The 23,803-nt window shown below is 38.2% G+C and overlaps 2 protein-coding genes across 5 annotated transcripts in view; one reads left to right on the forward strand and one right to left on the reverse strand.

The window, feature by feature from the left end:
• Window positions 1-2,839: 2,839 nt before the first annotated feature.
• On the reverse strand, window positions 2,840-6,912 carry shox2 (shox homeobox 2; the record flags this gene model as incomplete). Its single annotated transcript, XM_079482337.1, has 5 exons — window positions 2,840-3,094; window positions 3,440-3,528; window positions 3,776-3,833; window positions 5,473-5,681; window positions 6,663-6,912. The coding sequence occupies 5 exons, from the start codon at window positions 6,910-6,912 to the stop codon at window positions 2,840-2,842; spliced, it is 861 nt and encodes a 286-aa protein (XP_079338463.1).
• A 1,914-nt stretch (window positions 6,913-8,826) lies between these two features.
• Window positions 8,827-23,803, forward strand: part of rsrc1 (arginine/serine-rich coiled-coil 1) — an 89,636-nt gene continuing 74,659 nt past the window's right edge. The window contains exons 1-3 of one of the 4 annotated variants that reach the window (XM_079480944.1): window positions 8,827-8,951; window positions 9,318-9,509; window positions 12,654-12,770. In XM_079480944.1, coding sequence (XP_079337070.1) covers window positions 9,355-9,509; window positions 12,654-12,770 — 272 coding nt within the window. In that variant the 5' untranslated portion in view covers window positions 8,827-8,951; window positions 9,318-9,354. The other 3 variants (XM_079480943.1, XM_079480945.1, XM_079480946.1) reach the window with 3 other exon arrangements.

A 23,803-nucleotide genomic window follows, 5' to 3' on the forward strand; every position in this document is an offset into this window, starting at 1 on the left:
GTGAGTTTGATTCGACGTTCATTGACATTTTCTCGAGCGCACGGCCTCTCTGTGTGTTTTTATGGGCTTGGAGACATGTTGAATATGCTATCTTCAATGGAGACAGCAATCTCACCGTGAATATCTACTCATGAGTACAGTACACTGGACGGACTCATTCTCTGCTCTGCTGGACTGTATGATCTGTTCACAAAAGACAATTTACCACTATTACATCTCCAGTTTTCATTATAATGTTTTGCAATAATGATCATCTTATTGTACTTGTCACGCACCTCACATGGCTAAGTAACTTTGCCAATGTGCCATGAAGCTTGCATAAGATACGAGCCTGACCCTGGATATGATTCATTATGGCATAAACCGCTCAATATTTACATGTGTTTTATTGACTCTCGGTGTCATTTCTAGGCCATAATGAATAATTGTTCAACCTCCCTCTCTGGTGAGTCACTCTTAAAGAGCATTGCGGAAATAGAGAGCGCTAGAGACAAAGGAAAGGGAGTCTGAGAACACAAGAAGGGGGAGCGTGGAGCCAACATTAAGAAAGACATAGAGGCTCCGGTGTGAGGCCTGTTGTCTGAAGAGAGTGTGGAAAGAAAGTCTGAGGAGGATGGTTCTCTCCATCATTAATCTGGAGAGTACTTCAGTGTCCCCATCCTCTTGTCTCCCAGCACTTACTAACTGTATTTCCACTGATATGGCTTAACACTGACAAAATGAAAACAGAGCACTTATATGTATAGGTTACAAATGTCGCAGAACATTCGTTTTGACATTATGGATCACGTTCTTATTTGAAAATGCATCAAATAAAATAATTATTTGATCTCTAGTTCAATGACATATTTGCAGGTTGACTCCAAAGTGAATGGAGCATCTCCTTCTGGTGCTTTAATGCGGGGAGGCATATACGTTTTAATACCCACCACCTTCTTTTGTCCTCTGCACAACAATCCACATTCACAAGTTTGTCTCCACTAAACAGCAGCATGAATCAATAATTCAATAACGCTGGCGTCCGAGGCACAACTCCAAAGCAGGATACTTAAGCCTTCTTTATTCCACTCATTGGTTAAAGCAGTATTAATTAATAGCCCGAGACATTACTGTGTATCAGGGAGTTCCTTTACCGAAGGGAATGTTCACAGTGAAATCTGTTATTTTTTATTTTAGAAGTCCAAAAGTTTCAATCTAGAAGACAACACTTTACCATACAATGTCCATATGTAAATATATGTCTAACAGCAGTAACGATGTTATATAATAATCATTCAAAAAATAATTTGTGTCAAATCGTTTATCGTTGTATTTATCTATCGCCACGACACTGCACGATGATTGTACTCTGGATAATTGTCTGCATTTATTTAACTAACTATAGGCGCACAAAGCTATTCATTAAAACTTCAAAGTAACTTTTAACATTTAAATAGCCGTATACTGTAAGAAATAGATCAAATGTCACGAAAGCTTTCATTTATGTATTTATTATATTCAATATAGCTATAACATACAAGTTAGCCTATATGTCATGACGTAGAAAATGAAGTGCTACAGTTTCCATGTTTACGTTTTGCTTTTGTTTACGAATTCCCTTGCACGGTAAAAAAATATTCTTGCGTCTATGAGATGTATGTTTAAAAATTTGCCAAATTAATATTAAACTGTTTCTGTTTAAAATTGAAATCAGACGCAATAATGGAAGCAAAAATATTTTCATGTCAAATCTATAGTCTGTTCATTATTCACATTACTGTAACTTCAGAGATCAAAGTAATAAACAAAATTCTAGAGGACCGAACTGCACATATAGAATATAGTGATTCTGATTTGAAAAGCTTTCGAAATGAAACACAAATACGGATGTTAAAGAAAAAACATTTTCATTTATTTTATAAATCGAAAACATTGTGTTAAGGTGAGCTCACGTTTCACAGTCATGATAAAATCATAGATTTTATAAAAAATGGCTTCCAATGGTTTCTCTCAGAGACCCATCCTCGCACGTTTATTCTATACTCCTTATAAAAACATAAACATTACACTTAATGATTCACATGGTTTTACACATCGAGATGAAGAAGGATAGGTAAGAGAATCCAGAGTGTTCCCACAAGGTCTTGATGAAGCACAAAATAAATATAAAACATTTGTTGGCATTACCACAGGCCTATTTTACAAGTGTCCGTAACATATACGGTAGGATTTATTGCCTGACTTTGATTTATACACCGAGCGTAAAGGCCTGGTTTCTTTAAAAGTGAATTGGGCACCTTTGGAAGGGGCTGTGTCGGACACTTTATAAATAATAACCGATCAGACCTCTTCACTCAGTGATCAGATCCTACTGACTCGTGTGTCATCATCCATGAGGACAGAAGCGCATGTGTGGAGCTTTCATGTTCATATAACAAAAGTGAGAACCCTCGATCGTAACATCAATGTAGCTAGTAGTTATGTAATAGTTCACAAATATCCACAGAGAAAATCTGTTGCAAATAAAACGAGGCCAGCCTCTTTATTTTCATTAAAGTATTAAAGTCGCTTTGTCACGCAAACAGTCGAACAATCGTCCCAGCTGCCTTATATCAGTATATTCAGATTCAGCACGTCTCTTGCTTTTCCATTCTGCAAAAGTTCAACTTTCTGTATTGCAGATCAGCATTTCATAGCTGCTCGCGTCCCTCTGCCGCGCAAAGGAATCCACGCAGAGGTTGCGCACTAAACAGTTCGTGTCATCTTAAATAGCTCGCCGTTTATTGCGTCCTTCACAAGAAACATACTGATGTTTTCCACCCAAAAGCCACCACCGCCGGAGATGCGATGCGCCGTGACGTCACAGGCCCAAAGCCGCCGCGTGTTTTTTTGCTTTCAGTCTCAGGTCCGCGATGCTCGAGTTCTTGTTGGTTTTCGCGGCGGCAGCTGCTGCCACCACCGAAGCTGCGGATGCTGATTCCGCCGCCAGCGTCGCCAGGGGCAACCCGAATGGCGGGGCTGGGAACATCATATACGGTGCGTGGGCCGCCAGGTGCGAGTGCAGGTGATGGTGCGCGTGGGCTACGGCGCTGTCCAGCTGCAGCTGCGCCTGCACCTGAAAGGAGAAGGGCGGCACGTTGCAATGACTATCCTATGGACGCACGAGTGGGGAGAAAGGGGAGAAACACGTTAACTTAAGAGAGACTAAGCAGAGCTGTTACTGGACACTGGATCAATTGCATTCATCATCATGACTGACACCTGTACTCTATAGGCTATGCTTTGGCGTTGAAAACTTTGCTCCCCATAATATGAAGACAAACTGGCAAAACGTACCAAATAGCATTTAGTTGGCGATGAGAAAATCTATGTGCTACGGTGACATTGATGAGTGAATTTGAAGATTTAACTATTTGCCTCCGCAGGGACACCTCGGCTTTGTCTTTTCAAAGTCACTTGCCTGTTGGAATGGCATGCGCAAAGCTCCCACGTTGACGTAAGGCGCGACCCGACACGCTTCGAACTGACTCGCTGCTCCGATGAGAACCCCTAAAAAGACAAGACATTGAGTTTTCGTTGAGTTCAGCTATATGCACGAATTTATTAAATGAATTACACTGCATGTCAAAAGAACACGTCATTTACTCCAGCAATGCAGAATCCATTTGCAACACACTCGGGATTCTCATTCTTTATGTTGTACCCTTCGAGATAGATCCAGTAATTTAGATTACTACAAAAATAATAAAATACGTGTATGTAACACGTTTTGGCATTGGGAAAAGTGTGAACGCACCTTTATGTAATTGATTTTCTTGCTTTCTGCACTTGGCCCGTCGGTTCTGAAACCAAACCTGAAAGAAGAAAAACTGATTGACAGCTGCTGTCGAGGGCACGTGTAAATCCTCCCCAAATAACAACAATCCCAGCAAAACTGTGTCTCCCTGAGGACTTGTGAAATATTCATGAAGCTTAAGCGCATATTTTAATGATCGCGCTTTAAGAACGAAAGAGCAATGAACCGACATAAGAGGGGCAACGCAACAAAAACACACGAGCTCGATCTAAAAATGCTTCTGAAATCGAGCCATGATATTTCTTCTCTATAGGGATTAGAGTATCTCAATCCCAAACGGACTCTGATAACACTTACATATATCATTACAGGCTTGCACATAATGAAATTGAGATATTAATTGCATGTGGAAGTTTGTGTCACTGATTGCTTTCCGTTTAATGACTGTCAAAACAAAAACGTTTGATATAAACGGTTATTATACGTGTTATTTATGTTATGGATATAACGTTAAAATGTAAAGAAATGATTCCAATACGACATGTATGTATTTAATTCATCCTAGCATTGATTTGATACATTTGCTTTCACAGGAAAACGAAGAAAAATAAATATACAATTTCTTTAACGGGAGGTATGACCGGGCAATATTGTCATTGAGCCGGCAGTGTGGCCTTGGAAAGAGCATCAGATCTTTATTTGAGTAAAAATGATAGATAATTTATGTAAATCCGCAGGCCTTGCTTGGGACAATGCGCTTTATAAAATCTCCAAAAGGGACGCTGCGTTAACTTTTTCAGGGGAGGTCTTTTGAGCCCATTTTAAAAGGACCGGTATATTCAAAAGAGCGAATTATAGATCCCCACCCAAGGAATGAATAGATAAAAAGACCGAAATAAGATATTGTTTTTTCCTGATCAATCACATCAGAGCCAATGTCTACGTTGAATGTCATTATTCGGCTCAGTTGCCCGTCTCTCGTTACACATAGATTGAGCCTTATTATGTTTCTGTGCAGATGGTCTTCCCCATGCTAAAAACACACTACAGATGTTGCCTGCAGGGCCAACACGTACGAATCAGAGAAGTTTTTCTTTTTATAATACTTCATCGGCTTTTTAAATTACTAAAGCCATCACTGTCCGTGTTTCAAAACCAACAAAGTGCGTATAACAATAGTATATATATATATATATATATTTAGAATATGCAATTGTTATATAATTAGCCTATTTATTTTATTTGAAGTGCATTTATATCACTATTATTTTTCCAGTGTTTATATTGTAAATATATCGATGTATTTAATCTCCTAAATACCTTATATATTTAATTAATCTCGTCGAGGTTCTGTTAAATAAACGAATGTTAATGTAGTCTAGTCATTATAATGATCAGTGCCTAAGCAATGCCACTTAAAGTATCTATTGCCCATTCAATATGGCTATTTTATATTCATCAATACACTTTCGTGCAACAAATACTGTACAGTAATACATTTAAATATGAAAATAACAAATATGTCATCCTACATTTTGATCTGAATATATTCTGTGGTGCTTTTAATAAATACAATAACATGTAAATAGCCTTATGTAGATGTGTTTTGGCTCAAATTTTCTTTCGTAGCAGAAACCGCAGAAATATGAAATACAGAATTACACCGCACACACGCAGAATGGGATTGTGACCCTGACCTGTACTCTGGCCTCGGACAGCCCAAGTCTTTGGCTTAGCTCCTCTCTCATAAAAGCATCCGGATAGTGCGTCTCGTCGAACAGTCTCTCCAGCTCGTTCAGCTGCTCCAGTGTAAAGTTAGTCCGACTCCGTCTCTGCTTGATTTTAGTCTGCGTCTCATCTTCCAGAGGCTTACAATCCTCTTTGCGCTCCTTCATCTCTGTATTTGCTGAAAACACAAGAAGAATGGAAATGAACAATATGTCTACTTTAAAAGCAGAGCTGTATGGTCACTGATGTCGGTCGGGGAGATGGAGGTCCCACACAGAGCTCTTTAATTATTTATGAATTATCCATATGCATGTTTTTTCTCTTTCCACAGGATGACGAGATTATTATCCTCGGCAAAAGAAAAGCTTTAATGCAAATAGTTTTCAACAACAATAATTACACTGCTCAAATTAAAATTCACTTTATTTAGGCTTTATTTAATAGGCAGCATTTGTTAAAATTTGTTTATAGTATAAAGATAGAAAAAATGACCATGTCACAAATATGATCATTACTATGTCTGTTATTTTGCTCGTTTTATATGTTATCTACATCAAACCACTGTCGCTTAATAATGCATCGGCCCGTGCTTGTTTTATTTTTCATGTTATTAAATTCTATGGTAAGCAGTACAGTTTAATAGATATTTACGAATCTTACCAGTTCGCACTTTTCTTCTCTCACGCGCATCAAACATCAAACTAAACAAACTAAGCCTATAATAATTCTTATAAACAATAACAAATAATATTGATTCTGCAGATAATGTGATCGTATCAATACTATAACAGCGATGACAAGTAATAAGTAGCCCGCTAGCTGTTCATTTATAATAATAATAATTTTATCGTGTATTGATTTTATCACCAAACTTTCTTTTGTTTAGGTTAAGTTTCCAAACATTATGGCAGTGAGTAGTGTATTATCAAATTGTCTAGCCTATATTTTTCTGTGTTGTAGGCTACCTATAGCCAAAATATGATATATATATATATAGATAGATAGATATATATTACGAAAGATACAGTAATACAGAATATATAGAACAGAGGGAGCGAAAACATACAAGGGGTAAATAGCTTAAATTCAGGTTAATTTATGACGAATGACCAAACTATGTAGAAAAGCCTGAAACACATTGAAGTAAGGCAACACTCACCCTCTATAAGTTTGGGACTCATCGCGTCCCTGCTTTTCTCTGACACTGTCAGGTCCGCTTCCCTGACCGGCGATTGTCGCCCGGTGCCCCGCGTCATACCGTTCACCTCCTCGCGAACCTGTTCCGCTGACAGGCTCTCCCTACTTCTCACCGAACCGGCCTCCAGCACCTCCCGGTACGTGATTACCTCCTTCTTTTCCTTCACCTTCTGATCAAATGATTTGGACACAAACGCGGTAAGTTCTTCCATCACTGCCCACAAGAAAGAGAAAAGCACACAATCTTCCTGTTAGATCCTTAGCAGTCTACCATAGGACATCAACTCTGCGTCTCTCTGCCGGCCTAAAACGCGAGATGTTGTGATCTCTCACAATCCCTCGAGTTGCAGAGCGTACAGACTTGCTGCCGATCCGTTATTGAAGTCGCACTATTTATACTTTCAAAGGTTCTGCTCGTACATCGCCTCCCCTCGCCACAAGTCTCTTCCTGTAGAGGCGGGGGAAACCTTATCTGCCCTTCAGATCCACGTTACCCTTTCACTGCTGCTATTGGCCATTAATCCAAGATTGACAAGAGGAGCAAATTAATGTCATTAAACGCGGACCGGTTCGAGTTTGGAAACAGCGGATGATGATGTTGGGGAGCTCTGCCGAGGTGGGGCTGAAAAGGATGAGGGCACACATGCACATGAGCTCTTCCTTCTCAAATCTTTGATCCGAGCTGGAAAAAAGACACCATGACAGAGACAGGAGAGAAATAAACGTGTGCTGTGATCATGCAAGCGACGTGGTCAACATCAATGACATTTGATCCACACTTCACATGTCAAGGGGAAATAAACATTTATTCCTCCCTGAAAATAACTACTCGATTGGCATTATCACATATCTCGAGAAATGCTTTTTATTGTGTCTTCATTTGGTAAGCACCGTCACGGATTATTCATTTATTTATGATCGACACACTACAATGAATGGTATTATAACAAATTTAAATGTAAATAGACCAGTTTAGAAATTGTTTATTAAATTCGATAGTTCTTAGTTGAAGCTTAAATGTGTGTGTTTTTAAAACGGCATTGCATCCTTAAACGATATGTTGGAAATAGGTGTTTATTAATAACAAAATAAACATGATACAAAAACAAGTGCGAAGAAGCCTGATAAAGAAAAAAACTGAAAAGGAATATGTTCACCATTTACCGAGTTTAAAGCCGTTTTAGAGGACAGCTGTCCCCAACATCTGTTCAATATTTTTGGACGTGTAAATTGTTTAAAATGTTAATTGTAGACACTTACTTTGGACCTAATGGTTAATTATCTGCGAACGCAAATAAATATCTTTCGGGCATAAAGAGCTAATTGAAAGTAAAATAGTCCAACTAGGACATGCAAATAAAAACTACATCGCTTTTATTGGAAATACTTTCAATTTGGCCTATAATAGCCCAACTACCACATAACGTATGCAATATCTTGCCTTATTTCCGTGCCCCGTTAATTCACGCATTTAAATATCCTACTCGAATAGCCTTTTTCGGATTTCCAATAAATAAAGTGTAATAAAAATATCAATCTTTAATAATAATAATAATATCAATAACAATAATAATAACCACCACGCCATCAATGTACTGTCGTTTAAATCCTTAATAATAAAATTGAATTTAGCCCTTAAAAGGTGAGAAAAACATATTCAATAAGCAGTCATAATATTAATTCCAGGGTAGCTGTAACCTTTCCAGATCATAGTCTGCATTTGCACATGCATTTGTCATATTTAATCATATAGTTTGCTTAAAGGTTAAAATAACTAATTGATCTTCAAGAAAAACAGTTTTCAGTCAAGATCGCATCTCTGTACAAAAGAAGAAAACGTCACTTCTCTTAAATCATTAAACCAGATGATTTTACACGATTCGTTGCGCACTGTCGGCAAAACCAAATCCATGAAACATGTTGATTTTAATTCATTCATATTCACGGTGATTCGGTCCAAATGATCGAAATTAAACGTGAAGAAATGTCTTTAAAGCCACCGTGGATTAAATTACTCAACAGCCTTCAGTTTTTCACCACAGCCACAGGTGAGCATACATATATTATTTGACTTAAAGAATAAAATGCGCATTTCACACTTATCTTGCGCGACGCAAACACCGATCTGGGTTTGATTATAAGGTCTGCAGCGCTCCCTCATCACGTGCTCCGGATCGACTAGTAGAGTCTGTTTGGCGACTTATGGCGGTGTTCTCGGATTTGTGACAAGATAGGAGCGTGTGGTAACTCGGTAAGACTGTGTAGTCTAATGTAGATGTGAATTTATACATATACATATACTCTAACATCGACTACATACATTAGAGATGAGAGATTGAGTTTATGCAGGCAAGCTGGTACAGAGATAGGGTGGGCGGCAGAGTTTTGTTATTGTGTTATTGTATTGTTAAAGGATGTAACTCCCACCGTCTCATCATTCTTTCAGTTCATTTCTGTGATGGACAAAATGAAGCACAATGACCAGAAATTGTAATGGAATATTTATTCATCCTGACAACTACACAAATCTATAAGAGACATAAACAATGAGTGCAGCTAAACTTCAATACTTTAATCACAAACGTGATTTCTCAGAGCATTCTTTTGTTTTCTACAGTTTTCTACTCCTTTCATCCATCCATCCAGAAGTGAGGATGGGTCGTCACTCTTCAGACAGTGATGACAACAGTCGGAGCAGGAGGAAGAGAAGGCACAGGCAGAGATCTTCCTCCTCCAGCAGCTCATCGGGCAGCAGAGTGACCAGCCGCAGCAAACACTCCAGAGAGGGAACCAGAGATACAAACAGGAGGTAGATTAAGACACCTAGTTGATAGTAGTATTTTTGTCTTTTTTATATTGTATTATTGCGTGGCACTCTGTGTTTTCTGTATTCAGGTGGGTGTAAACCTCAGCGACAACTGGTGTAAATTCTTATTGTTATGTCTTCTTTTTTTTGTTCAGGAGTGTCTTTCAGAAGCTATTAAAAGACATATATGTTTCTGAGGAAATGAAACCTAAACAATTTACACCCAAAATAATTTTCAGAGGTTTACACTCATGACTATATTAGGGATGTGCCGGTATTTACATTATATAACCGATATATTGGCCGATATACAATATCTTAATATTAATATAAAATTCCTTAAGACTGAATCAAAAGGCAAAAAGTGGACGACTGCTTTTATATGAAAATATCGACTGGCGTTAGTTAACCGTTAGTTCTCTTTTTCCCCTGAAAATCATGTACCAAGCCTACTTTACACTAGTTAACAAACTTTTCTGGAATACATTTTATTTAATAAAAAAATTATTGATGTTCTTCCAGAGCAACCCAGAAACATTTTCTTTATAGTCACATGTCTAACAGGTCTCTAAACAGACAACAGTTTGATACCGATATGGCCTATAATTTATCGTGCATCCCTACTTTAAATGAATGGTGTTGCCTTCATGAGCATCACTGAATGTTTCTATCTATTCTCTATGAGTCTCTTTATTGTCCTCAGCAGGGGCGCAAATGGGATTTTTTAACCGGGAGACCATGCTGTCGGCAAAAGATTTCAACTCTGTTATTTTGTGTAATTTGGGCTTAAACTAGTGCTCAAGTAGTTATTTTGCGTAATTTGGGCTGATGGTTGACACTTAAAAGCCACTGGAGGATTTTTATTTGAATTCATGGATAAACAACAATGAACAAAGGCCTACCTGATCAACACTAGCCATGCATGAACAAACGGTTATTTGTCTAATATGTCAATCACCCACCAAAACTTCATGCCTTCTGCAAAATATGTTTTATTAAACAGTAATCAGTAAATGAACATCAGTCAATTTATACAGTACATTGGGTAAAATGACAATTTATGCCAGGACACTAATTCAGCCTTGCAAGTCCAGATAAATAATTATTTCCTGACGATAAATTGTTTGATTTATCCAACCATTCTTTTTGTGTTCATTCGCTATTTGACTCATCTAATAGCATAGTGCTCTCCACATTTTGCTGTGTTTGCTAAGTGCAAAACACAAGCTATAAAAATAATTGACAAAACTAATCTGCCACATCTGGGAAAAGTCAACAGGCTTAGGACACTTACTTTTTTGGTTTTTGAAAAAACGAGGTGATTGAAAAAATGGACTACATAAAGGCAACGAAGAGACAAAAACAGTCCAGAAAAATCACCAGCTCAGTCATCGACGATTGGCATTTGATCACTATGGCTACCGCTTCTGCGGGGACAACAGATGCAGCCAACAGCTCCTCATAGGACCCCGGGGGTCAGGAGTCGTAGCAGCCTAGCAGAACAAGAGAACGTAAACGTCGGCGACCGACCCGATTCTGAAGCAGTGACGACAAAATAATGTACATAGCGTAAACCCTGATTAATCCTCAGATTTACAGACGTTTGTCGCCATTCATAGGTACAGTGAGGGGGACGGATCGGGACACTATGAATCTGAGTGTGTCATGTCCCCCCCGTCTCTAGTGCCATCTGCGAGCCTGGTCCTCCATGCAAACAGATGAATCCCAACATCATACAGTTACTGCTGGACATGAGTGAAATTTACAGAAATGCTGAAAAAGCAAAGATTCTGGAGGACATGGATGATTTTTCTGTAGATCAGTGGACAGTTTAATGACTCACGACAAACAAGAAACCCTTAAACAACGATGAAAAAACATAGAAACTGTCATTGATGGTGTTGATAACATCATACAGTATTAATAATCAGGGGATGTCAACTTTTGACCTGGGCTATTTTTAGTAATTTTGTTGTTTTCTTGGGTGTGAACTTTATGTTAACATTTCTTCGTGAAATAACTTGCTCGGGCCGGAATACATTAAAAATAAACATCAATTCCTCTTCTTTTTCCCTAAATTTCCGCCTTTTCCAGATTATACAAGGATGATGCACAGCGGGAGTAATATAAGGTTTGCCCTAAAGTGCTTTGACAGTTCTGCAAAGAGAATACTGATGCACAAGCTTTAGATTTATGCCACTGAATTAGGCAGCATCTAATGCAGAAATGCATAATAAATTGAATTAGGATTTTAAGATAAACATTTTATTTATTCATGGTGCAGGAATGGGCTTCCCATTTTGATTTGCCTTTTGAAAGTGTCTCTAACGGACGCTTCCATTTCCATGAATTCAGCCTGATTTTGGAGAAATTCTCGTGTCGTGGGGTGTTGTAGTATTTTCGTAAATGACGTGAGGCGTTGGTGCGCAAGATCGTTTTGTCCACTATAGTTTCTGGTTCAACAGGTTCTGTCACAGCTAATAGGAGTACAAATGCTCTTTTGTAAAGGGAGATTCTGTAATCTCTACATTATTTCTGATAACAAGCAAAAGAAAAAAGTAAACTATAGCTGCAATGATTGGCTCAAAATGAGGCAGAGCTGGTGCAATCTGATCTTGTTCACACACGTGTAGACCTACTGTGCCTTTAAGAGTTTAATCAAGCACTTTACAAACAACATATAAAAGTTACAAACATTAGTTAAAAATGACAATTAATAAGTTATATAAAACATTACTTCAACCAGTACCCACATATATTATGGAAAGAACTTTTATTCTGCAAATGATTAGTTGCGATTAATCGTTAGGCAGTTGAATACAAGCTTTTTATCCTTTCCAACTAACAATTAAGCCCAAATAGCCAACTGAATGAACCAGTCTTACTAAATGAGCAAAGCTCATTCACAACCTTTGAATGTTACACTTATCTCGTATGTACGGTTTAAACAAATCTGTTCAAATGAGTCTTTCGTTTGCGAGTCGTTCTGGTCATTATGTGCATTCACACTGGCGAACTAGCTGTGTACAGTATAATGCTAAAATACAGCTAATACACTTCCTAATATAACCCTTTAGGAGGAAATTCAGCTGTAGTAGTAATGCAAACACTTATGTGTTTAATGGACCCTTGTTCCTGATATTGCAGGCGCAGGCATCGCTCTAGCAGTAGCTCCTCCAAAGACGTGAGCCACAGGAGGCGGAGCCATAGCAGAGACAGGGGGCGGAGCAATAGGTCCCATAGATCTTGCAGTCGAAAAAGAAGGTAAGAACGAGCAAACTGACAACATGTTTTAATTAAAATGTAATTGTTCCTTAGCACTGGTTGTCTGAATACAAAAGGCCTAATCCACACACGTACACGGGTATTTTTATAAACATGAATATAAGTGTGAAAAAAGGTTCCGGTAGGATAAAACAATTCTCCAACCAGAGTTTCCAAAAATGTTCGGCTTCAGTGACCTGAAACTACGTTTGAGTGTGGACAAACGGCCAAAACCACATAGAAACAGCAGCCATTTTGAAAATACCTGTGTTCGTGTGGACATGGCCTTAATGTAATCTTGATTCTTGGAATTATCAAGTATTTTTACACCGTACATGGTTTATGTACAATCCATATACATTCCACACTAGTGTTGTAACAATACAAAAATGACTTTGTGAAACCATTACTGAATTTACACCATGGCAAAACTTAAACAACAGCATAAGTTCAAAATCAGACCATTTCCATGACGCCACTAAGCATAGTTATTACTACTGCTCATACTTAGTATAGTGTATGTTCTAAACCTTAAACATTTAGCCCTGACAAATAATTAGTCTCAAGATTTGTGCTCCAGTCATGAATGAAACGTCTTGCTAAGAAGCGTGCTATTACTTTTCTAAGTGATCGGTCTAATGATTTTCATCTGTTGGACAATAAATAAGACAAAAATCCTACATTGAAGAGAATCAGACAAGTCTAGGTTTCTAGAATATCATGGGACTCTGGAGGTGTTCTCGGCTTAATAAATGCCCATTCATGTCACATGTTCTTTTGCACACAAAATGTCCTTGTTTTATATGTAGACACTGCAAGCGCATTCACAGTCATAGAGAGCGAGACACTCTTTTTTCCAAAAGTAGCTGCAGCAGGATAAAAATATTGTCGTTTGGTTAAAAACATTGGATTAATCACACATTTTTAAATATACTTTTAAACAGAGAGCTGCAGAGATGACACATTTTTGTATGCAAATCCCAGAAGGGAGTTAGTATTTTAAGACTTCCGGATCCACTACCCCAAAGTCTGTGGCTAACAAAACCTCAACTTAATTTTATATGTGTAAAATTGTTGGGGATTCATTCACGGAGTAATCACTTACCTGGAAACAAGTTTGAGAAAGTTGTCGGAGGCTTGGTGGTGATGACTTTGATATCGAGCGACCGTATTGTAGTCTGTTTATATTTTATATATGAAAATATATATTTGAACAACATTTGCATGTTTATTTAAATGTTTTTTTTATTTATCCGTTTGAAGGTTTCATTGCAATTTAACTTTTTGTTAACTAATGGAAACAACACTGGTAGAGATACAGTGTACTGTATCAACACACAAACCCCCTGCGGTTCCTTCACGAACCCCAGTTTGGGAAACCCTGATCCATAGGGTCGCTTTTGTAGGACATTCTCAAATAACTAGAAAATATTAACTTTTTCTCTCACAAACATACAATTTAGCGTCAGAACAATTTTTTTGCCCCACTAGTCATTTGGATTCGACTGCAGTGACAGCCGAATGTGCTTCTTAAAGCAACACTATAGAAATTGTGCTCACGGTTCCCTGTGTGGTTGATAAGCACGATTGTCTGTTACCGGTGTAGTAACTAATGTCGCTGAAGAAGCTTCCCCGTGGGCATCGCATTACACGTGAATTTGAAACTACGAAGTGTTGCTTTAAATCAGTTTTGAGCCCCATGTAAGAAGATGCACGACAGCATTAAAATACGAATTTATTCATTTGTGTTTCAACTCAAGAAAGGTAGTCATATACATGTACGTCCAGGCTGGTATGAAGGAGAGTAAATTATGGTATTTTTAAAATTGATGAATGATTATTTTAAGGGTCTTAGATGGGCAAGCATCACTTACTCAGTCAGGACGAACTAAATATGTGGTATCTGTTCAATTATTTTCAAAGAAACTGTGACTCTAATTTGTCATTTATAAAACAAACACTTAACATGTTGGCCACATCATCGGCAACAGAATAATTTTCCTCTATAATTGGACTCAAATGATAATGAGTGCTCAGCTAATTAGCGTATGACAGGTCACCGTTTAAGACCTTCTGTTCACAGAGCCACTCAATCTCACAGCTGCTTGTCCTGTGCATATGCACACTTATGCTCATTACAGGGGTTATTTGTTGGGATTATTGATATTTTTGTATGTTTTAATTAAATACTGGCATATACACCCTTGGGTCAATCCACATTATATCTGTCCTCGATCCTGTTTGGTGCTTGGAAGAAAAATGTTAGGTTGGTGAATTAATTCAATTAAAATAAGAACTAGTAGAATTTTTGTACCTGTAAGACATGATGCTATAAACATCGTGAATCAGGAAGATGAACTTGAGGACTTTTCTTTTAAAGGGCTGTTTGATTACCATTGCAAATGTGTGTTAATGAGTGTGTTAAATGCTTCAGAAGTGTCGAGACGGTTTTTATAATATATGCATGCTAAAGACTCTATTTACTTGAGTTTCACAGTAGGAGATCACTCAAATATGGGTGGAAGTCATTCATTTAAATCGGCACTGAATCGACGCAGATAAACAAGGCTAATAGCATCTCTCCCACACTGTGTTATTAGTATTCTTGTGTTTTTCTTCGGCAAGTGTGTTGTGCATCCTTCCCCATAGTAATGCTATAATTCATTTCTGCTGGTTCATTGAGGTTTGGCTTAAAAATAAACTTTAGAGTCTGTTTGATTTCAGCTTTTCATTTTGTGTTGGTGTTGTGAAACTGCAGTGTTGTTTTCTGAATATATATATCAGAACCAGCATTCATTTCTTCAGTGTTCTGAGGCTCATCACCACAGAGGCCAGCACTCGCTTCCCACGTGTATCAATGATATACCTGTCGCCGGATCACTAATGTTCCTTCCTTGGACCACTAGATACTGACCGCTGCAAACTGGAAACACCCCACAAGAGCTGCAGTTTTGGAGATGCTCATAATTTGGGCCTTGTCAAACTCGCTCTAATCCTGACTCTTGACTATTTGTCATGCTTCTAACACATGAAGTTCTGGGTTTTTATAAGGTGCCTAATAACAGCCACATCCTAATGACAGCGACAAGTTAATACTATAAAGAGGATCCATGATGTTGTCGATTTAAAGAAAAAATCTCTTTCTTACCTTTTTATATTCTGAAGAACCTTTTTTCACCACAAAGAACCTTTTGAGAAACAGAAAGATGCTTCAGATGCTAAAGGTTCTTTATGGAACCAAAAGGTTCTTCTATGGCAGCCCTTCCCCAAGTCCGGACTCCGGGGAAGACCCCTTCCGGACCCGCCAAGGTCCAAACTAACACGCCTGCAGGCACGCCACGCGCACAAACCAGTGTAAGGGACCGATCAAGTGAAAAACGTTTATTGCTGTTAGACGCGCCTGTTTTGAATTGTTCTCAGTTGGCAGAGAGCGTTTTGCGCTTTGCTCATGCGCGCCGGGCGTCTGTAGTAGTGTTTACCAACCTCTTCAGATAAAGCGCGTAGATAAAATGTCGCCTTTCTCTTGGTCCATCTGTGCAGCGACCGGCAGAAAATAGAAGCACATTCAACTGACAGAACAAAATGGCGTTTCCAATACTCTCTCATGAAAATATGAAAATGGAAGTAGTTTGTATGTAAATATTTGCATAGTTCGTTGCCCAGATGGACATTTGTGCTGCATGATTCACTAAACATTACATTAAAGTACTATTTCATAAACAGAAAAGATGTAAATGAGAGCGGATTTTTGCATTTTGTTGTATAAAAATGCAGCACTGTAACAGTTGAGACCGTAAACGCAAGTACGACTAGATGACGCCATGAATATGATGATTAGCATATGAAGTGTGATTTGCAAAAAATGACTTGGAAACAAGATGTTCAAAAACTATGTTTTTAGTGTGCATTCAAATTAATATCAAAATATATTTTTCAAAATAAACACTTCACATAGAGTTGATTTGTTTCTTTAATTTATTTAAAGGCTTATTAAAGGTTTGTAAATGTAAACTTTGAGAACCACTGAACTATGGCATCCAAGAACCTTTTTTTTGAGAGTGTATTAAGACCATTTTAAATGTGATTATCTGTGCATGTGAAAAAATGCTAAATAAGAAATAATTATGTAATAATGCAAAATATTCTCTGTGATCACAAAAGTTTTCAGATACTGTATATGCTTGGGGAAATTCAGAAGTTTTCCAAAAGAACGTAATGTTTCTCTGAGAACGTCTCAAGCCTTAAGTCTTTCCCTTTTCATATTATTTCATGTGTTGACCAGTTATTTCTTAACGTGTTATTTATAAATGTGGTTAACTTAATCCAGAGTCACCCTTATTAGTGACGATAGGCTTATTTGAACTATGTGACTGTGGGCTAAACAGAGTGAAACCGGTTGCCTGTCTTGGACCTACTATCTGTCACTGTCGTGTTAAAAAGGTTTGGGTCCAGTAATGGCGCTTGGGATGAGGCAGACTGATAAATCAGGTGTGCATTGAGTGGACAGCTCTGTTTGATTGATACGCTGACAGGATTTGAGCAAGTGCCATGCCAGAATACAAGAATGGGAAAAGAGAATAAACAAACAAAAAAAAGCTATGGAAGATATTATTTACAGGGATGAGAAGAATAACTGCCGAATGGAAATATTCCAGGGAAAAAGATTAGGTCAGTTCAACAGGGAATATTACTCTCATTGGCCCTGATAAATATATAAACAAATAATACAACAGGAAAGAAATGGAATTTGAATGTTGTTGATTCTAGTGTGCTGTTTACCACTCCACTTTTCTCTTTTGTTTTTATAGCAGTCAGAAAATAAGAAGAAAAAAACAGGCTCTCTTCAGAAAGTCAACCTAAAGGACTTCTGTGTGATCCTGGCTTTATTCCTCAATTGCAGAACTTGTGTTATAAAAATATGGAATGTACATAAAAACATTTTTAGCGTGAACAACAGTGTACACTTTCATATGTGGACCTGTGCGATCCAGCGGTGGAGCGGTCCATTGGTTCATATCTTCCACATGTCTCGTAGCTGTAAGACTGTGATGACACGTAGCTCAGTCAAATGTTTACAAGGGTGACCATACACAACTCCATTGGCTCTTCCTCTTCTCTAAGGAAGGCCTCGCCCCCTTTTTTGTGTATTCCTGTGGGAGGAGATTATTCAAAAATTTGGAATAGTGACATCACGTACCCGGGAAGTAGAGAGTTGTAGTCCAGCCGTTCTCTGTAGTCCTTGAAAAGCGATTTCTGGTAAAGACAATATCTCGCTTGGCATTGATCTTTATCATTTTGCAGGTATCATTTATGCTCTAAGAGCAAACATTACAAACTAACCTAAACTAAAGTTTGAAATAAAGAAAAAAAGGGAATAATGCGCAGGTTTTATAAATCTGAAAACTTTTGTGCTTGCGCAAAGTCTTCGCTTCCTTTTGCACGTGCGCACACTTTAAGGATATAAATGAGGCCCCTGGTCATTAAAATCTTTACTGTAAGGTTTATTGCTGGAGTTTAGTACTTGGCTGGGAGTTTTATATTAGATATCATATAAGGAAATACTGAAATAGCCGTTAGTTTTTCATCAGCATCATGACTTTGTTTTTATTTACCACCTCAGCCAATGCAAGCAGGTTGTTTGAGATCTCTCATGTGCTTTTATTGTTAAAGCTCACAGTAGGGAAGCCTTAACATCTCTCCTTAACCCCTCCAAAATATACCAGCTAAGCTTCATAAAGCGACTGGACCATTCTGTGTGTGTGTGTATTAACTGACTTAATTCAAACTCCAAGCTTGACCTGCTTTTGGCATGTGTTTTCTGCTGTGGTTCAGGTGTGTGTTCTGTGTTTCATCAAACCGACATGCTTCAGTATTCTCGATCTGAGAGACAGCTCTCCTCTCCTTCGTCTTTCTTCTCTCCTCACATCTCGAGTGTGTATTGCTCTTTATTTATTATCTTCTCTTAAGACTCGTCAAACACTGCTGGTCTTTGTTGTCAGAAAATGTTATTTACCAGAGAGGCAAGTTAGTGAGTGACATGGCAGGGGTCTTTTATCCCCAGCTAGCCTCAAGCGCAGCTTCTCCTTGCTGCCAAAAGCAGCCCAGCCCCCTCACATCCACCGGTCCAACTCTTTTAGGGCATCCAGGAGTAGCAATCTCCTTTGGATAGGAAGAACCAGAAAACTGCCTGTCAATACTATACCTGGACACAACATTCAGGACACCAGTTCAAACCTGTGCATTTAAAGTCACCATGAAGTGTTTTACACAGTGTTGCAGTGACAACTATAAATGATTTATCCGTGTACACCATTATTGATTGTTTAATTCATTTATCAAAAACCTTATGGTCCTCTCCTCCACTCAACAACAACTCATCAAATGACGTAAGCAACAAAAAAGAGGTGGGACTACACTGACTGTCCAATGGCCAGGCATTTTTGCCCCCTCCACCAGGCCCAACTTGCAACAGACCAATCAAAATGGGAAGGGCAAAATAAAGCCCCGCCCTACATTTTGTCTAATTTCAGAAGCTGTTTCACTCGGATATACGTCACGATACGGTACAATCGCAACTTCCGTTTCATGGGGACTTTAAGCAATTGGGACTTGTATTCACATATACTCACAAGACTGAAATAAAAAAAACATTTTAAAAGCAAAATTAAAACATGAATTGTGATAATTGTTTCTACTCAGTGTTTAAAAATAATGTTTGAAATGATTGTTAAAACCGTTTTTTTTATTAGTATTAGTACTGTATTTGAATATTAGAGCTCATAAAAACCAACATTTGTTTTTTAAACATTTATATGTTTTTAAGCATCATTTTGTCAGCACGTCTGTGCAAACGTAAGATAAGCGACACAGATAATAATGTGCTCATCATGTTTGTTTTAGCACTTTGTATTTTCTTAAATAAATAGCACAGGATAGTTAATAATGCGCTTCACCTGCAGAAAGCAAAAACGTTAGTTATTTTAATGCGCTATAAGGGCGCTTACAATATAGCAATGGCATATTTTTAGCAGGTGCATCTATGCCACAGGGAGATAAAAAAGTCCCACATTTTCACAATGCGCAAACGCATTGCAATCGCGAGCTCTCCGGGGCTTTAAAATGTTAATTGAGTTTTCCATATTACACTCAAACTCTTAAAGTTCCAGTGTGTTGTTTTTTGAAGGATCTATTGAAAGACATGCAATATAATATCTATGCATAACTATGTCTTCAGAGATGTATAAGGATTGATTTTGACAGCAAATTTTGATTTAGTTATTTAGTTATTGATTTAGTAACAATTTTTTTTAAACTTTATATTAAGTCTACAAAAATCGAACTGCGTTAACTAATTAACTTAGTGTAATTAAACATTTCAAACAAAGATTTAACTGTTTTGACGTAATTCACTTAAAATAAGATTCAATTAAATTAAAATAAGACCAAATAATAAGCTTTGTAAAGCACGTGAAGACACACTCAAATCCAAAACAGGCTAGATATGTCTGCGCCCAAGCTGATGTCTGCCGGGTTGAACACAAATATTTTATGTCCTTTTTATAAGCTGCTGAATATGTGAGTATATATTTAGTCATGAATACATTTTAATATAGTTATCTTCTCGTTTTTGAATTATTTTCATCATAGTTTTCGTCAATGAAATGAACATGGGCTACAGTATCCCTAAACGGACAAACTGCTCTACAGGGTGTGTTTTCTAAATATGTTATCTCCATCAGCAAAAAAGCAAAAACCAGACGACATCTTAGCCCCCTTAGTCCTCCACCCCTCCCTTTCGAAGCACTTTTCGAAGGTTGCAATTTTTTTGACCTCGCGTCACCGCTAGATGCCGCTGAAATCTCCACATATTTATTTGGTTGATGACCATTTTATATATTTGTCACCATATTAGTCAGTTCACAAGAGGATGAACTTCTAAAACTATTGCGTCTTAGCCCCTCCCGGTCATTTTGTGCCCTTGGCAAGCGTATTTCATTGTTTTTTTGGGAATGTCTCATACTATTTGTTTTAACAGATGGGTTTAAAATAATTGTATTTTTTGTACACTTATTTGTACGTATTATTTTGCAGATGTTAAGAAGACATTGAATGTGATTTTGCCGTTTCTTTCATTAGATTAATTGTTTTTAATTTGTCGGCTAAACTTATCCTTGTACAATAACTTAACAAACACTTGGTTCTGTTTACTCACTCCTGTATGGTAAGACCTTGCAATTTCACATGGCATTGGGCCTCCCCATATCCCAGCTCTAGTGACATCAGCTTTTGTCTATATACTTTGTGCCAGCACTTTGAGCCCCATTAAGAGCATTGTGACGCGGCCGGTCACTAATTCATTGTAAGCTCTGTTTAGTTGAGTCCTTTTTACAGTTATTTAGTGGTTGTCTCTTTTCAAACATCCATTATTGGAAAACAAATATAAAATGAATCTGTATCTTTCCAAACCTCCATTTAATTCCTTGAAGTTCTTCCAAATTAGTTTTTAAATGCCAATTAGGAGGTTGAATGTAGTCAAATAAAAGCCAGTACTAGCAGAATAGCCTCACCTTCTGGCTGACCAGGCTTCTGAGAGCACATGCCGAAACTTTGGCTCTAGGCACCGCTTTGAGAGAAAATATCCTGCCTAATGAACACATTAATTAAAAGCATAACTATTTATAAGATGATAATTAGAAACGAAGCGAGGTAAACTGGGCTCTTCCTGCAATTAATGGTGGATTAATTACAGCCCATAATGAAGTGGAGTTTTGAAATGCATTAAGGTGAAGTACAGAGGCGCACGGCAGCTTTGTGATCACTGGCATAATTATTTGCTGGCCGTTTGAGCCACTGCTCACTCTGAGCCCACTAATCAGCATCACTGCGTTGTTATATATGCACTTAAAAAGACTTGCCACTGCAATGACTGCCTAATTATTTCTAATTGGCAGGCTCAAGCATGGTGTCTGCACTGAAGGCATGAGCCGTGCTTAGCGGATATACAGGGGACTTTAAAAGGAGAGGAGACTGGGGATATTGCTTGATCAAGCGTTCGCCTCCACACAAATGTACAAAATACAATCACTGACCTCTGCCGAGCCCAATCTCCTTACCTTGAAGGCCCAGAAATTCTTCCACGTTCTTCATCTGAAGAATATTTGAGCCAAGAACCGGAGAAGGAAAGCGGATGAAAAACCAAATACTAACATTGAAAAATGGTAAAATGATGTTGAATTCCATCACCACAAGAACAGTAACCCAATGAAACAAAGAATTAAATGCCCTCTGTGGGGAAAATCAAGTTTTTAATGCTGGTTACACAAAAAAAATGTGCTTCAAAAGGTTCTTCGGTGCCATAGAAACTTTAACATCTTGAATTATAAAAAACTGAGAAAGAGATGATTCTTTAAAGAACGGTTCTTCTATGGCATCACAGTGAACAACATTTGAGGCACCTTTATTTTTAAGAGTGTATGTGTATGTGGTGTTTTTAATATGCTTTAACACAAACCATGTGCACATTATTTGTTCAAAACTATTTTTGAACCTCGTAAACTAGTAGCTAAATGAATTTGACTGCGTGGATCTGTATTCTGAGTCATGGATATGTATAGATGGCGCATAGACTCGGTGTGAAATGATGGTGGCACTGTTGTTTTAGCTGTGCTTCTCTAACGCGAGCAAGCTGTTGCGAATAAGTGGAGTTGGGGACTAACTCGCATATTCCTGTAAATGGTTTGAACGTGTGCAATTGAGCGGTTTATACTAATCGAGCTATGGGTGTTTAAGGCATTTTAAGAAATTATTGTCACAGGAAAAAAAACATGCTATTTTGTTGCTCAAATATTAGTTGTAAAGTGGCCGGATAGGAAGACAGTTTCTGCAAATCGCATGTTAGTCTTGAGTACTTACAGAAGAGTATTGCGTCTTTAGTTTGATCATATTTTTAAAAGATGGATACAGCAGTACGATTATTCCCAAAAACATCCTGCAAGCACATGCGCACCCTTTGCCAACCAAACACAGACATATGACTCAGTTTCCCTTACCGTGTGAACTTCCTGTCTGGCATCTTGTAGCGCTGGGACCATATCTAGCCTATTCTGCATCACTGAAATGCAGTGAATAAACAAACACAGCTGAACACAGCTGTGCTCTCTCTCTCTCTTGCTCCAGCTGGTTGATGTGTGCGCGTGCTCCGGGAGAATTGTCCAAAATGGTTGTTACGAAACCAATTTTCATGTTCAATTTTTGCCTTGCGAAACCTATACAACGCTGGTGGAGTGAATCGAGCACAGAAACACTATGTCTTGCGTCCAATTGGTTTTTTGACAAGTTGACCGATGTCAAGCACGAGAAGACAGCAAGTTTTACTTTGTAAAGAAGCCAGAATGCATGAAACACCATTGCATCCTCTTTAGGTGCTAAAATGATCAAATGCAGTGGGACCTTTTTGCCCCATATACTTTTAAAGGGATTTAGTGAACTATTCATGGTACTATATAGAATTGCTGGAGCTATAGAGGGTTATGTGGGGTTCAAAGGGCTGCCATTGACTTCCAGCAATAATAATTAGTAATAATAAATTAAACTCACCTGCAGGGGAGCTGTTTAGCTGGATACTTCGATAATTAGCAAGTGGTACAAATCTAACGTTGGGACACATAAAGGTCAAAGTATTCAGCTGCATGTTTAAGCTTGTTACAGGAAGAGGAGGTGGGGGAGGTCAAGAGTCCATAGACCTGTAAAGGTTCTCATGCAGTGTAGCCGTGTCTCTGCCATCACCATCTTTTTCTACAATGCACTTTAGCAAATTGTTCTTTGAGTAAGTCCACAGCGGACCTTGGTGTTTTTTTCCTGCACCCCCTGACGAAAGCCTGACTATGGATACAGTTACAGGCTCCATATTCCAGTGAAAGGGATAATGGGAATACTAATAAAAGTCAGGGCTGAATTATGTGTTTTTTGACTCAAATTGTGACGCCCCTCTGAAAATAATGAAACACTTTCCTCTGTCCTGATATTGGAAGTCA

Source organism: Barbatula barbatula, assembly GCF_947034865.1.
Source record: "Barbatula barbatula genome assembly, chromosome: 19".
NCBI lineage: Eukaryota > Metazoa > Chordata > Actinopteri > Cypriniformes > Nemacheilidae > Barbatula > Barbatula barbatula.